The sequence below is a fragment of the Cyprinodon variegatus genome, unplaced genomic scaffold, assembly GCF_000732505.1.
Source record: "Cyprinodon variegatus isolate N-32 unplaced genomic scaffold, C_variegatus-1.0 Scaffold835, whole genome shotgun sequence".
Lineage (NCBI taxonomy): Eukaryota > Metazoa > Chordata > Actinopteri > Cyprinodontiformes > Cyprinodontidae > Cyprinodon > Cyprinodon variegatus.
This window is the reverse complement of record NW_015151288.1, coordinates 153,759-165,470: the sequence shown is the minus strand read 5'-3', so window position 1 is coordinate 165,470 and position 11,712 is coordinate 153,759. Positions and strand designations below refer to the sequence as shown.

At 48.9% G+C, this 11,712-nt stretch overlaps 1 protein-coding gene across 2 annotated transcripts in view; it reads left to right on the top strand.

Moving 5' to 3' along the window:
• LOC107099073 (E3 ubiquitin-protein ligase Topors-like) overlaps positions 1–11,565 on the top strand; it is a 14,001-nt gene extending 2,436 nt beyond the window's left edge. The window contains exons 2-5 of one of the 2 annotated variants that reach the window (XM_015397043.1): positions 1,430–3,816; positions 7,340–7,465; positions 9,136–9,774; positions 9,811–11,565. In XM_015397043.1, the coding sequence (XP_015252529.1) occupies positions 1,430–3,816; positions 7,340–7,465; positions 9,136–9,774; positions 9,811–10,756 (4,098 nt within the window). In that variant the 3' untranslated portion in view covers positions 10,757–11,565. Of the gene's footprint in view, positions 1–1,429; positions 3,817–7,339; positions 7,466–9,135 lie in introns of both variants that reach the window. The other variant, XM_015397042.1, reaches the window with a different exon arrangement.
• Positions 11,566–11,712: the final 147 nt, after the last annotated feature.

Sequence of the window (11,712 nt, the reverse complement as noted above, 5' to 3'; positions counted from 1 at the left end):
AGATGTTCATTTAGTTAGGATCCGTCTGTTTCCCACCTCCTGCACTACTGCAGTCAGGTTTGTTATTAAGATGAACAGCTAGGCACCCATAGGTTTTCCACTGTACCTTTGGAACCAGGGATGTTAGATGTTAGAACAGCTGTTATTGCTGAGGGAAACACCCCAGTAAAATTTAGACTTTAATTTTGTTCTACTTTTGATGTTCTATAATTTGAAACAGTGAACCCAAACAAACTTAATTCACTAGATTGTGGCTGTTTCTCAACATGTGTACTTGTGCGTTCTGGTGTCTTTGTGAAACGTCATCAGCCTCAGTCCTAGAACTGTTCCAATTCACAGGAACAGCAGACCGAGCACTGACAGAGTCCCCAGATGTTGTTCTCGCCCCTCCCTTGTTACCCAGCATGCATAAGGGCAGGCTTGTCCGTTCTTTAGACTGACAGCTGTCCCAGCATGCACTGCGGCAGCAGCAGTTTTCAATGGAGCGCTCACAGAGCTCAGAGTATTGTTAAAATTTCACTTTTCTGTTGCTCCTGTTCAATAAAAGTACGTTTTAAGATCATTTGCAGCTAGAATAATATACTTTAAAGTGTCACTATGTGGTCCATTTACTTTAATGCATCATTTAAAGAAGTTCAGATGTTGAGTGGACCGCAGCAACCAGCTGACCTCCAAGGCTAAGAGCAGCCCATCTGCAGAAGCCCTCTCTCCATGTGTGAAGGACCGCCGGCTCTGATGGCGATTATTATTATTTTTTTTATCTGTTTCTTTGTTTATTTTATTTGGCAAGATGTTAATTTGATTTTTTTTTATCTGGCTGTGTTCATTATTATTCCCCTACTAAATGAAAAAGTAAGAATTTATCATTATCTAGAGACTATCAATAACAGGAGGTTAAGTGCAGCTCCAGATGAGCCAGGCTTTTGGGTACGCTTCTGTTCCAATTGACCCATATTTATGCCGCTTGCTCCCGTTTTCCCAGAGTTGACTCTTCCCTGTGTTCTTCTCAAGAACATACTTGTCGAGGAAACAAGTCAGACTCGTGTTCTAGTGAATTGAGAAACGGCCTGTGTCTTTCTTTTATCAATAATTATTTAACAAATGTGAAATATGTAAAGGTAAAAAAAAAACAGAAAGTTTTGTTTTAGTATTTTTTTGGTAAGGCTGCCGCCGTGTTGCAGTACCTCAAACAGTGATGTCACGGGGTTGGTCGATGCTTCAACTAGCGATTGTGCATCTAGCGATACATCACTACCTTAAAACACTTTAAATGTTTGGTATGATGGACGATGAAGCAGGTTTGTTATCCCTGATATGGCTGCATTATGGTGTCTTTAAGGGTCCATAGATTATAGGATACCTGTGTTTCCTGTGGTTCCTCTGTAGATATTTGGATGTTAACTGGGATCCTGCGTTTCTTTGTGCTCAGGTGATGGCGCCAACACGGATGAAGCTTCGTGGGCGTCGGCGTGACGCCCCGGCTGCAGCTGCTCCAGCAGGGGGCGCTGCACTAGAGGAAGATGAAGAGAGACCCAGACGGAGCAGCAGAAGAAAAACCACTAACAAGGCCCCGGCGTCCGCCGACGCCGCCCCCTCCTCCTCCGCCTCTCCTCCTACCACCTCCTCTGGAACCGTCCGCCCGGCGGTGGCTGCTGAGGCGTCTCCGGATTCAAAATGTCCGATCTGCCTGGACCGCTTCAACAACCTGGCGTACCTGGATCACTGCCTGCACCGCTTCTGCTTCCCCTGCATCCAGGAGTGGTCCCACAACAAGCCCGAGTGTCCGCTCTGCAAGCAGCCCTTCGCCTCCATCCTGCACTCGGTCCGCGCCGAGGACGACTTCAAGGAGTACACGCTGCAGCCGCCGCGCGCCGCCAACCCCCTCACCGCCTCCACCTTCCTCACCACGGTGGCGGCCATGACGTCGGACGGCAGCACGCAGCACCACCTGAGGCTGATGCTCAGGAGGCACCTGGTAGCCGCCGATAGGGAGGCCCTACGCAGGCGGCGCCGCAGGGAGCGGACCGCCGGCGGCAGGAGGTCCAGCGACAGAATGGGGGACTGGGAGGTTTTCATGCACTCCCCTCCCCTCCCTCTCTCGCCATACCACATGTCGGAGCTCATCATGGAGAACATGGGGATGGAGGAGGCGTTCCGCCGAAGGGATGAGGAGCAGCGGATGGTCCTAAACGAGCTGACGGGGCTCCGAGGCGCGGCGGCCCCCAGCAGCCGGGTGTCCCGGCGGCTGATGTGTCGCCTGGCGAGCCGACAGCGGCTGCAGAGGGAAGGGGGGCTGGCCCAAATGAGCGAGGGGGAGGTGCTGGGCTTCCGGAAGGCGCTCTACCAGTGCGGCATTCGGGTTAGGAGCGGCAGCTGTAACCCTTGGCGACAGCGGTCCATCAACGCCGAGTCTTTCCGGCGCAGCAGCAGCCATTTGAACAGACTGCAGGCCTGGCTCCAGCGGGAGCTGGGGGTCCTGCTGGGCTCCCACGCCTCGCTCGCCGACGTGGTCCAGCGCACTGTGACACGCCGGGCCCTCCACAGCGGCCTGGAGGACACCGCCGCTATAGAAGAAGACCTGCGGCCGTACCTGCTGACGCGCACCGAGCACTTTGTGCACGAGCTGGTGAACTTCGCCCGCTCCCCGCTGGGGATGGCGAGCTACGACCAGCAGGCGGTGTATGAGCCGCCGTCCAGCGCCATGGAGCTGGACCAGATCAGCACGTCTTCAGACGGCAGCTCCGTCATCGCCATCTCCGAAGGCGAGGAGGAGGGGGAGGATAGGGGAGGAGTGTCCGAGGGGGCGGCAGGGGGAGGTAACGATGATGTCACCCGAACAGGAAGCAGCCTCAGTCTGTCCTGTTGGGACGACGAAACGCCGGGGCCCTCGTACACCTCAGCCGAACCGTCGCATTCCTTCACATCGCCGCCAGCAATCAGCCCCGCCCCTCAGCAGCCAGCCAATCAGGAGGCAGGAGCGGGCCGCGCTGAAGAGGAGGAGTGTCTGATTGTCGGCTACAAGAAGCCGATCGCTGAACGGACTCCTGAGCTGGTGCAGCTTTCCTCCGACAGCGAGGAGGAGGAAGCAGAGAAGAAGAAGAAGGAGGAGGAGGTGGAAGTAGAGGTGGCATCAGCTGCTCCTGAAAAGGCTCCTCCCCCTCTCTCCCCCGCCCCTCCCTCTTCCTGCATTCCCGTCATCCCTCCGTCCACCTCAGGCACCTTCAGGGCGGAGCAGGCGGCGGGTCCCAGGGAGGCGTGGAGGAGGCGCTCCCGCTCCTGGTCGGGAAGTTCGGACAGAAGCAGGAAGTCCATCTGCTCGCTGAGCCCGGACACCCCTGAACGGAGGCGAGGGGGCCGGGAGCAGCGCGGGGAGAGGAGGAAGAAGAAGAGGAGGCGAGGGCGGGACCGTAGCAGGGAGACCTCCAGGCGGAGCGGCTCCTTCTGCAACCCGAACCGCTCCATCTTCCCCCCCATGATGGCGCGCTGCGCCTTGTCGCCATATGACTCCAGCGGCGACTCCGCCAGCCCGCGGGACCCGGGCTGGGAGTTCCGCTTCACCCAGGTCTCCCCCCTCTCTTCCTCCGTCTCCTCCCGTTCCCTCTCCCCTCTCTGCACCTCCCCCCCCAGAACGCCGCCCACCCCCTCCTACTCCCCCAAGCGCCATCACGTAGACAAACCCGGCGGCAAGAGGAAGTACAAGAGCCGCCACCTGAACAGCAGCAGCAGGGACCCCTCCTGGAGGCCGCATAGCAACCGGAGACGGAAGAAGGAGAAAGGACGCAAGGAGGGCGGGAGGCGGGAAAAAACAGGAAACAGGTCAGAGCTCACATCTCACACTTCCTGTCTGTTCCCATCCATCCAGCTCCGCTTCCCCTCATGGACGGTTGATGCTAATTAGCCTCATACTGGTTCTGGTCCAGATGGAGCCGAGCTGATCAATAAATACCACCGATTGTTGCCTTTCTTACTGAGGGAACTATTAGTGCTGCGCTGCTGCCTAGTGGTCAGAGTGAGAACTACACAGCGTCCATTACAGGGCAAACTGGGTCGATTATACCGTCTGAATCTCGCAATAAAAGTCTAGACGAGCTTCCTGATGTCTTTTACAAATTAAGCTTATAAGTAAAAAACTTTAATAAGCTGCATTGAACATTTTTTGTTTGTTTTACTTCAAAGTTAATTTATTTTCATAACCTTAAAATCGTGCTTATTCAGGGAAGGCGGTCCCTCTGTAATCCGATCGCACCGGGTCCGTTCTGCTGTCTGGATGGGAATCATTTCCCTTCGGATGTGGTTATTACCCGGTTCAGCTCATGGCTCCGAGCCGGTTCATGGCTCCCTGTTCTTGTTGTTCTGGATTCCAGACCATAATTATTAGGGATGGGACGATTTATGAAAACCGTCCGAACCGTTGGGTTCGACTGTCTCGGTTCGGTTCGCGTGTATTTCGTACGGTTCATGCGCTGCTCCTTTTTCTAATAGATGAAGCGATTACACTCCAGAGCAGAAGGTGGCGGTACTGCGACCAAAGCCAACCACCAGTAGTAAACAAGAAGAAGAAGAAGTGAAGCAGTGTAGCAGAAAAAAATCAGTTGTTGTGGAGAATTGTGTGGGTATGGCGAGTGGGAAAGAACAGGAGTTGGAAGACGCGCCAGCAGCACTTTATAGGTCTGCTGTATGGGACCACTTTGCATTTAGAGTGACCTACGATGATGGTGGAAAGAAAGTTGTGGATAAAAGTGCAACAGTGTGCAAGCATTGTGCAACAGAGACTGACACTGGAGTGTATTTTCACTCCTGTCCCGTCCCACTCCCACAGAAAAAAATCGTGTCCTGTCCCGATCCCGGGCCAGAGTAGAAATCTAAATCCTGTCCCGTCTCACTCCTGGTGAAATTACTCCCACTCTCATCCCGCTCCCATTCAGAATGACTCCCGCTCCTGCACCACTCCCATTCTTGTTGTCTTCAATAAGATTTCTGCCAAGCTTGCGTTGCAAATCAAACTTTTCGAAGTCGAGTTCGCCACTACCTGTTGGTCCCTCCATTGTTGTTTTTGAGCGCGGGTGAAAAACTCAGAGCGGAAGCACTGTTGGTTTTTGGGTCGAGTCTTTTTTTCATATTATAGTGTAGGCTTCAAGGAAAAAAACTACAAAATGGCGGCACCAGTACTGGATTTTTTTTCTATTTTATTTTATTGTTTGGCATCGATCCTAGTTTTTTTTTTGTTATTATTGGTTTGCTCCTGCTCCTGTTAATGTTTAATCCTGTACCATCCCAATCACGTGATCGTTACTAATACTGACTCCCATCCCACGGGAATCCATGAATTTACTTTCCGGATCAAAATTTGACGCAAAACTGGGTTCTTTGTATTATTAAACATTCCTCTTCCCGATCCAAAGCCATTGGCAGCACTACAATAGACGAGTACTTAAATTCAGAGTACTTAACAATGCTTGGAGTAGTGTTTCTATACACCCGCCCCAGGACGCCTGATTACAATTACATCACAGCTGGGTTTGGTCATGTGACTGCTCTAGAGGCGCCCAGCATACTGTAACATTCTCTTGATTTTTATTACTTGGAGCATTTTAGCGTAATTTAGACCAGCCACAGAGAAAAGAAGGGATAATCTACCATCACACACATTAAAACTGCTCTAGACGCACTCCTTTTTATTTGACCTTTGATATCGCCCCCTAAAGGGCTGTAATTAGAAAATAAATGTCATACTCTCATTTAAAAACTAAATTAAGGACCTCTGTGATGTAAAATTAGCATTTTGTTAAACTGTAAATTTATGTTAAATCCAAATAGCCATAAACCCAGCCCAATCTGGCATCATAAAAAAGTAATGACAGTATTTTCGTCTGAGAGTTTTTAATCTGAGTATTAAAATACTCAGATTAAAAACTCTGCTTTATTCCATAAGTGCTTGATGTCGCTAATTAGCATCATACCTAAAATGACTAGATTTCTACTGCAATGCTCACATAAGTAATGCATAATAATTTCTATAAAAACAGGGAGGATTCGGTTTGTGATCATGAAATCCGTGTATGGTTCGGTCTTTGGTTTTTTTCGTTTTAAACCAAAAACGAAAAAACAAAACAAGCATGTGGGGTTTTTTTGTTTTTCCATTTTTAAAACCTAAATAGGAAAAATGGAATTAATAGAAAATCAACAGCGTTTGAGTTTTGTTTTGCCATCTAAATGAAAATTTTGATGAACAGTTTTGAAAACTTCAGTTTTCATTCTTTTCCTGTTTGTGTGTCAACATTCACGGTTGCTAAGCAACAGAGCATACTGCGGTAAAACCCGCCGAAGGGTAGACCTGTTCGAATTCACAGCTAAAACTCTTCCAGTCTCCTTATTGTCAAGGACTTGGAAGGATCCAGTCTAGGTAGACCGCGTCCTTGAAGGATGCAGCCCAGGATTTCGAACAGAGCCAAACATTTCCATGTTGGTAGTGCTAACTGAAAAAGTTCTTCTTCTTGTGGATTGTAATGGCGGTTGGCAAGAAATTGAAGGCGTACATTACCGCCACCTACTGGTAACTAAAAAAGTTATGTGTTTGGAGTTCAGGTCTTTATTTCCGGTTCTGCCATAAGGTACGGAAGAGGATTGCGGCCACTGAAAAGAAATGAAATAAAAACTTAACTGATCTTTACATTTTATTTCAGTTTCACATGGGGAAAAAAAGTCAGAATTCTTACTTTTTTCTTAGAATTCAGACGGAATTAGGCAACTTTTTACGTGCCCGAGGCGTCCCCTCATTAATGGAGGAGCAGAAGGTGATTAAAACAAGAGAGCTAGTCTCTAAAACAGACATGGCTATGGCTTGATGCTAACATGTTTGTTAGCTGTCAGAATTCTGAGAAAAAAGTCAGAATTCTGAGAAAAAAGTCAGAATTCTGACTTTTTTCCCATATTAAACTGAAATAAAATATTTAAAAATCAGTTAACTTTTTTTATTTTTTCAGTGGCTCTAATCCTCTTCCATAATACGGTCTGTTGAATTAACAACAAAATAAAAGTTTGTCTTTGGTTTAACCATTGCAGTTAAAAAAATCCAAAAACGTACCCTTTTTTCATTTTTGCAAATGCCCTTTTTTTGTTTATTTATGGTTTTAAATCACGGAAAAACAAAAAAATACATGCCTGTTTTGTTTTTTCGTTTTTGTTTCAAAACGAAAAAAACCAAAGAACGAACCAAACACGGATCTCATCAGAACCCCGTGGTTCTAAATCTTCAGTTTTTCACATTCAGCCTCAGCGGTTTCTCTCTGTAAGAACTGATGAACATGGACGGCTTCTCTGTTTGCTTCTGCATCAGCAGGAGGTCCAGAGAAGACCGGAGCCCCAGCGTGGAGATCATCTACGAGGGAACCCTCACCGCCGGCACCGCGCAGCCCCCGGCACGCAAACGGCGGCGGAAACGCCACCGCAGGACGCAGCCCACCAGGTACAGGAAGCAGTGGGCGGGGTCAGGGACCCTGGTCTGCTTAAACGTTCATATTGGAGTCAGTCTTCTAGAGATGTTTTCTAAAATTAAATAATTTGAATCTTTGCTTTCTTTTCTACCGGAAAACATAAAATATATTTTAATTAAAACTTTTAATTCATCGTTCAACAGATGATTGATGGGGTTTCCTTGTTTCATTAAAACTCTTATTCTCTTTTGGTTTATCTATATTTTACTTCTTAATTTTAGTTTTAATGATGTTTTTATCATAGAGACGCACTGATCAGTGCAGAACCAGCAGCTTCTGAAAGGAAAAAAGGCCAGAAAGCTAAAGTAAAAAGAAAAGGTCACATTGGATTCTTTAACAACCTTGAATCTATGGCTGAAACAGTTAATCAGATTGATATCGATTAATCAATTAGTGACATAATTGTCAACTAATTCAGTAATTGATTAATCGTTAAAGGTATTGTGGAGAATTTTTTAAAAGACCCGCCCTCTCCACTATAAAAATAAATACGCTTGCAAGAGCATCCACAAGCCCATTTCAATTCATGCACGCTCTGTTTAAAATGTGCTGTTCACATAGCTCACTATGCCCACACACAGCGGGGACTATATAGTGAACTTTATAGTGAACTCAGTTAACTGACCGTAAGGACAGATGATCACTACTTTTTGCTCTGTTGGTCACATAACTCCTCCTCTTCATTGCTGTCAGGTAGCAACAGCCTATGGCCACAGCCGGCCGCTGTGACAGCAAATCCCATAATGCTTTGCGAGGAGAGCTCTCGGCGCAAAGCATTCTGGGATATATCTGCCTCTTCTAAGGCCTTTCTTTTCTTCTCATACTTGGTAGACACTTTTTCTCTTACGACCCTCGGCCATTTTCAAAGAAGGTGAGAAAGGTGAGCTTCAATGATTCTGAAACCATAGCTCACTACAGATACAAACCTTCAAATGCGCACAAAAATACAGCTAATGGGGACGAGCACGTAGGACGGCCTTACGTAAACATATTACCAGAATGATTGACAATAAGAAGGACCTCTTATTTAGATGATCCCCCGGAAATAAACAGTTGTCCTCTAAACATTTAACTAGAGCATAGAGCCTCTTAAACAGGCCTTTAGCTGACAGAGCAACCGACATAAGATCAACAGATTGATCTATTTGCAAAATAATCGTTAGTTGCAGCCCTTCTTTAAAGTCATACAGTAAATAAATTTTACTTGAACAAACATAATCAAGTCCAAAGACTAAAGCTGTGATGGTTTTTAGCTACTACTAGCCACAGCTGCTTTAGTTATAGTCATGATTTAGTTCTATAAAGTCTGAGGGTTCAAATGGGCTTTCATGGTGTTTCAGGGTTAATTTAGACGAGGCTTAATATTTTTCATTTTTTTCTTTGTATAACCACCTATAAATCAGACATAGTGGCATGGAGAAAATAGTAGTTCTACCTGAAAAATGTTCCTCAAAGCCTTCCTGTCGTACAAATACAAACAATAGTATTTCCAATTTATAGTTTGGGATCTGGACTTGTTTTGATTCAAATATGGAATATTAGTCAGAATTTGCTCCAAAGACATTCAGGACTTTAGGGGTTAATGGATGTGTCTCGTCTAGAACCGTCTTCCTGTTCTGACCCGGTTCTGTTTCTGTCCCAGCTCCCCAGTCATCATCACCCTGGACAGCGACAGCAGCCATGACGGCGCCAGCAGCAGCCCGCTCAGCAGCCAGCAGACCATCGACTTCTCAGACATCCCCCCCCTCCCCCTGCTGCCCACGGCCGGCGGAGGCGGAGCCACGGACCCGGACGTCGGGGAGCTTCCTGTCGACATCCTGGATCGAGGGTCTGACGGGTCGGAGTCTGAGGCGGTGGGCCGGTCCGGAGCGGCCCGTCCAGTCAGCCTGGAGAACATGGAGGACAGCATCTCGCTGCTGGAGACGTCTGATGACCAAACAGCTGCTGAGCCAATCAGAGCGCCCGGTGCTGAGGGAGCCAATCAGGATCAGAGGGAGCCTGCTGCTGCAGAGCGGAACGGGCCGAAACCTCTGAGCAGAACCGACCCAGAGGAGTCTCCGTCTGACAGGAACCTGCTGGAAGCCATCCTCCACGACCTGAAGCGGGTCACCTCACACACGGACCGGGACTCTGGTTCTGGCTGCCCTGCTGAGAAAATGAAGCGGACCCAACAGGAGAACATCCAGAACTCTGACTGCTGGCTGGAAGAAAGGACGGGTTCTGGTCCAACTCCAAACATCAGCCGTCAGCAGAGCCAGGAGTCCAGCTCCCCGATCAGAACATCCTCCCCGATCAGAACCTCCCCTACCATCAGAACCTCCCCTACCATCAGAACCTCCCCTACCATCAGAACCTCCCCTACCATCAGAACCTCCTCAGCGCTGAAGGAAAGCAGGGAGGCCCCCCCCCTCCTCAGACGGGCCAGCCCGGTCCGATCCAACCTCCGGAACACGCCTCCTCCTCTGAAGCACAAAGACGGTGGGAGTCCACAGCGCGGCGCCGCCTGTCCTCAGAACTCCGGGCCTCACTGTCCCTCTGGTTCTGACCCGACTATCGGGGTGTCGCCGGTTCTGATCCAGCACCCCATCCCCCCCATCACCACCCTGAGGAACCCCCTGACCAAGGCGCTGAACTCCTCCTCAGGTTCTAATCCCTTCCCAGCTCCGGGTCTGGGTTCGGTGGCTCCAGCAGAACCAGGACCCAGCAGGGACCATCTGAAGCTGACTCTACCGGCTGACCTCCGCTCCCGGTTATCGGACCTCCACCCGCTCCACCGCAGCTCTACCTCTGGAGGCCCGGCGGGCCCGTTGGGTCTGGACGCTCCCGGCGCTGTCCATCTGTCCAGCTGGGGGGTTTACTCAGGGATGAACTCTAGTTATGCGTTCCCGAGCCGGAGCGGGTCAGAACCACCAGCAGGCGGCGCCTTTTCTGAGATGCAGAACTTTGGAGCGGACCTGCCGTCGCTCTCTGGCTCCGCCTCCAACCACATGGCCTTAGCCCCGCCCCTTTCCCATCACTCCTCTGGGTTCATCTTACCAAACTCTAACTGCAGCGCTCAGTCTCAGGCCCGTTCTGACCGGTTCCAGCGCCCCGAGTCCAACCCAGCCCCGCAGAACCACTGCTCCTTCCCTCAGCCTGAGGTCCATCCTCACTCTGACTCCTCCCACCTTAAAGCGCCGAACAGAACCTTTAACCAGACCGCAGACAATCCGCTGTCTGACCCGCAGTCAGAACACCGCTCCTCACAGGTTCCCCCTCCCTAAAGTTTCACCTCCCTAAAGGTTCCCCCTCCTCACAGGTTCCCCCTCCCTAAAGGTTTCCCCTCCTAAAGATTCCCATTGCCTGAAGGTTCCACCTCCTCCTTTAGGAGCCCCCCCTCCTCACAAATGACTCCTCCCTAAAGATTTCCCCACCATAAAGGTTCCTCCTCCCTAAAGATTCCCCCTCCCTAAAGGTTCCCCCTCCCTAAAGGTTCCCCCTCCGTAAAGGTTCCCCCTAAAAATTCAGAGGAGATCTGGAGAACCCAAAAGAATTTTATTGTTTCAGTTTTTTTGTCCATATGTTGTTTCTAAATGTTTGACTTGTCTTTTATTTCATAACCAACATCAAAACATATTTATACATTTTTAATAATGTTTTTTTTTATCTTAAATGAAATGAAATGTTTGTGGAAAGACAGAGCTTCTCAAAATGATGACCTTAAATGACGGGGTGTTAATGGAATATTGTTATTTTCAAAGCAAGGGTTGGTTTGGATCGGCCATCTGTCTCTCCAGATGTTTTCAGCTCTGTAGAAATGTGGAGCATAGACTCTGAATGAACTGTAATGATTCGTCACGCCAGAGGCGGTGGATTCACGTAGAGTTCCTATAGAAACCGCACAGGAAACGGGTCAGAGACGAACAACCTGCAGGACTCACCGGCATCCTGGCGTTCAGCGCCTGCAGTATGAACGCACCATAAAGCCTTTTCCTACTGTGACGGCTTAGAGGCCAACGTCTGACCAGAGCCATCGCTCAGAACAAACCCATGAAATGATGCCAGGTTCTGGAAGGGTTCTGAATAAATGTTTGATCAGAAAACTGTCTGGTTTTGTCATTTTTGTCACTGAAACAGCTCATAGCTGCCATTGGAAAACAATAAATACACATAAAAACAAATACAAGCTAAAAACGCACACAGGCTACATACAGACTTGTTAGCATAACATACAATACTG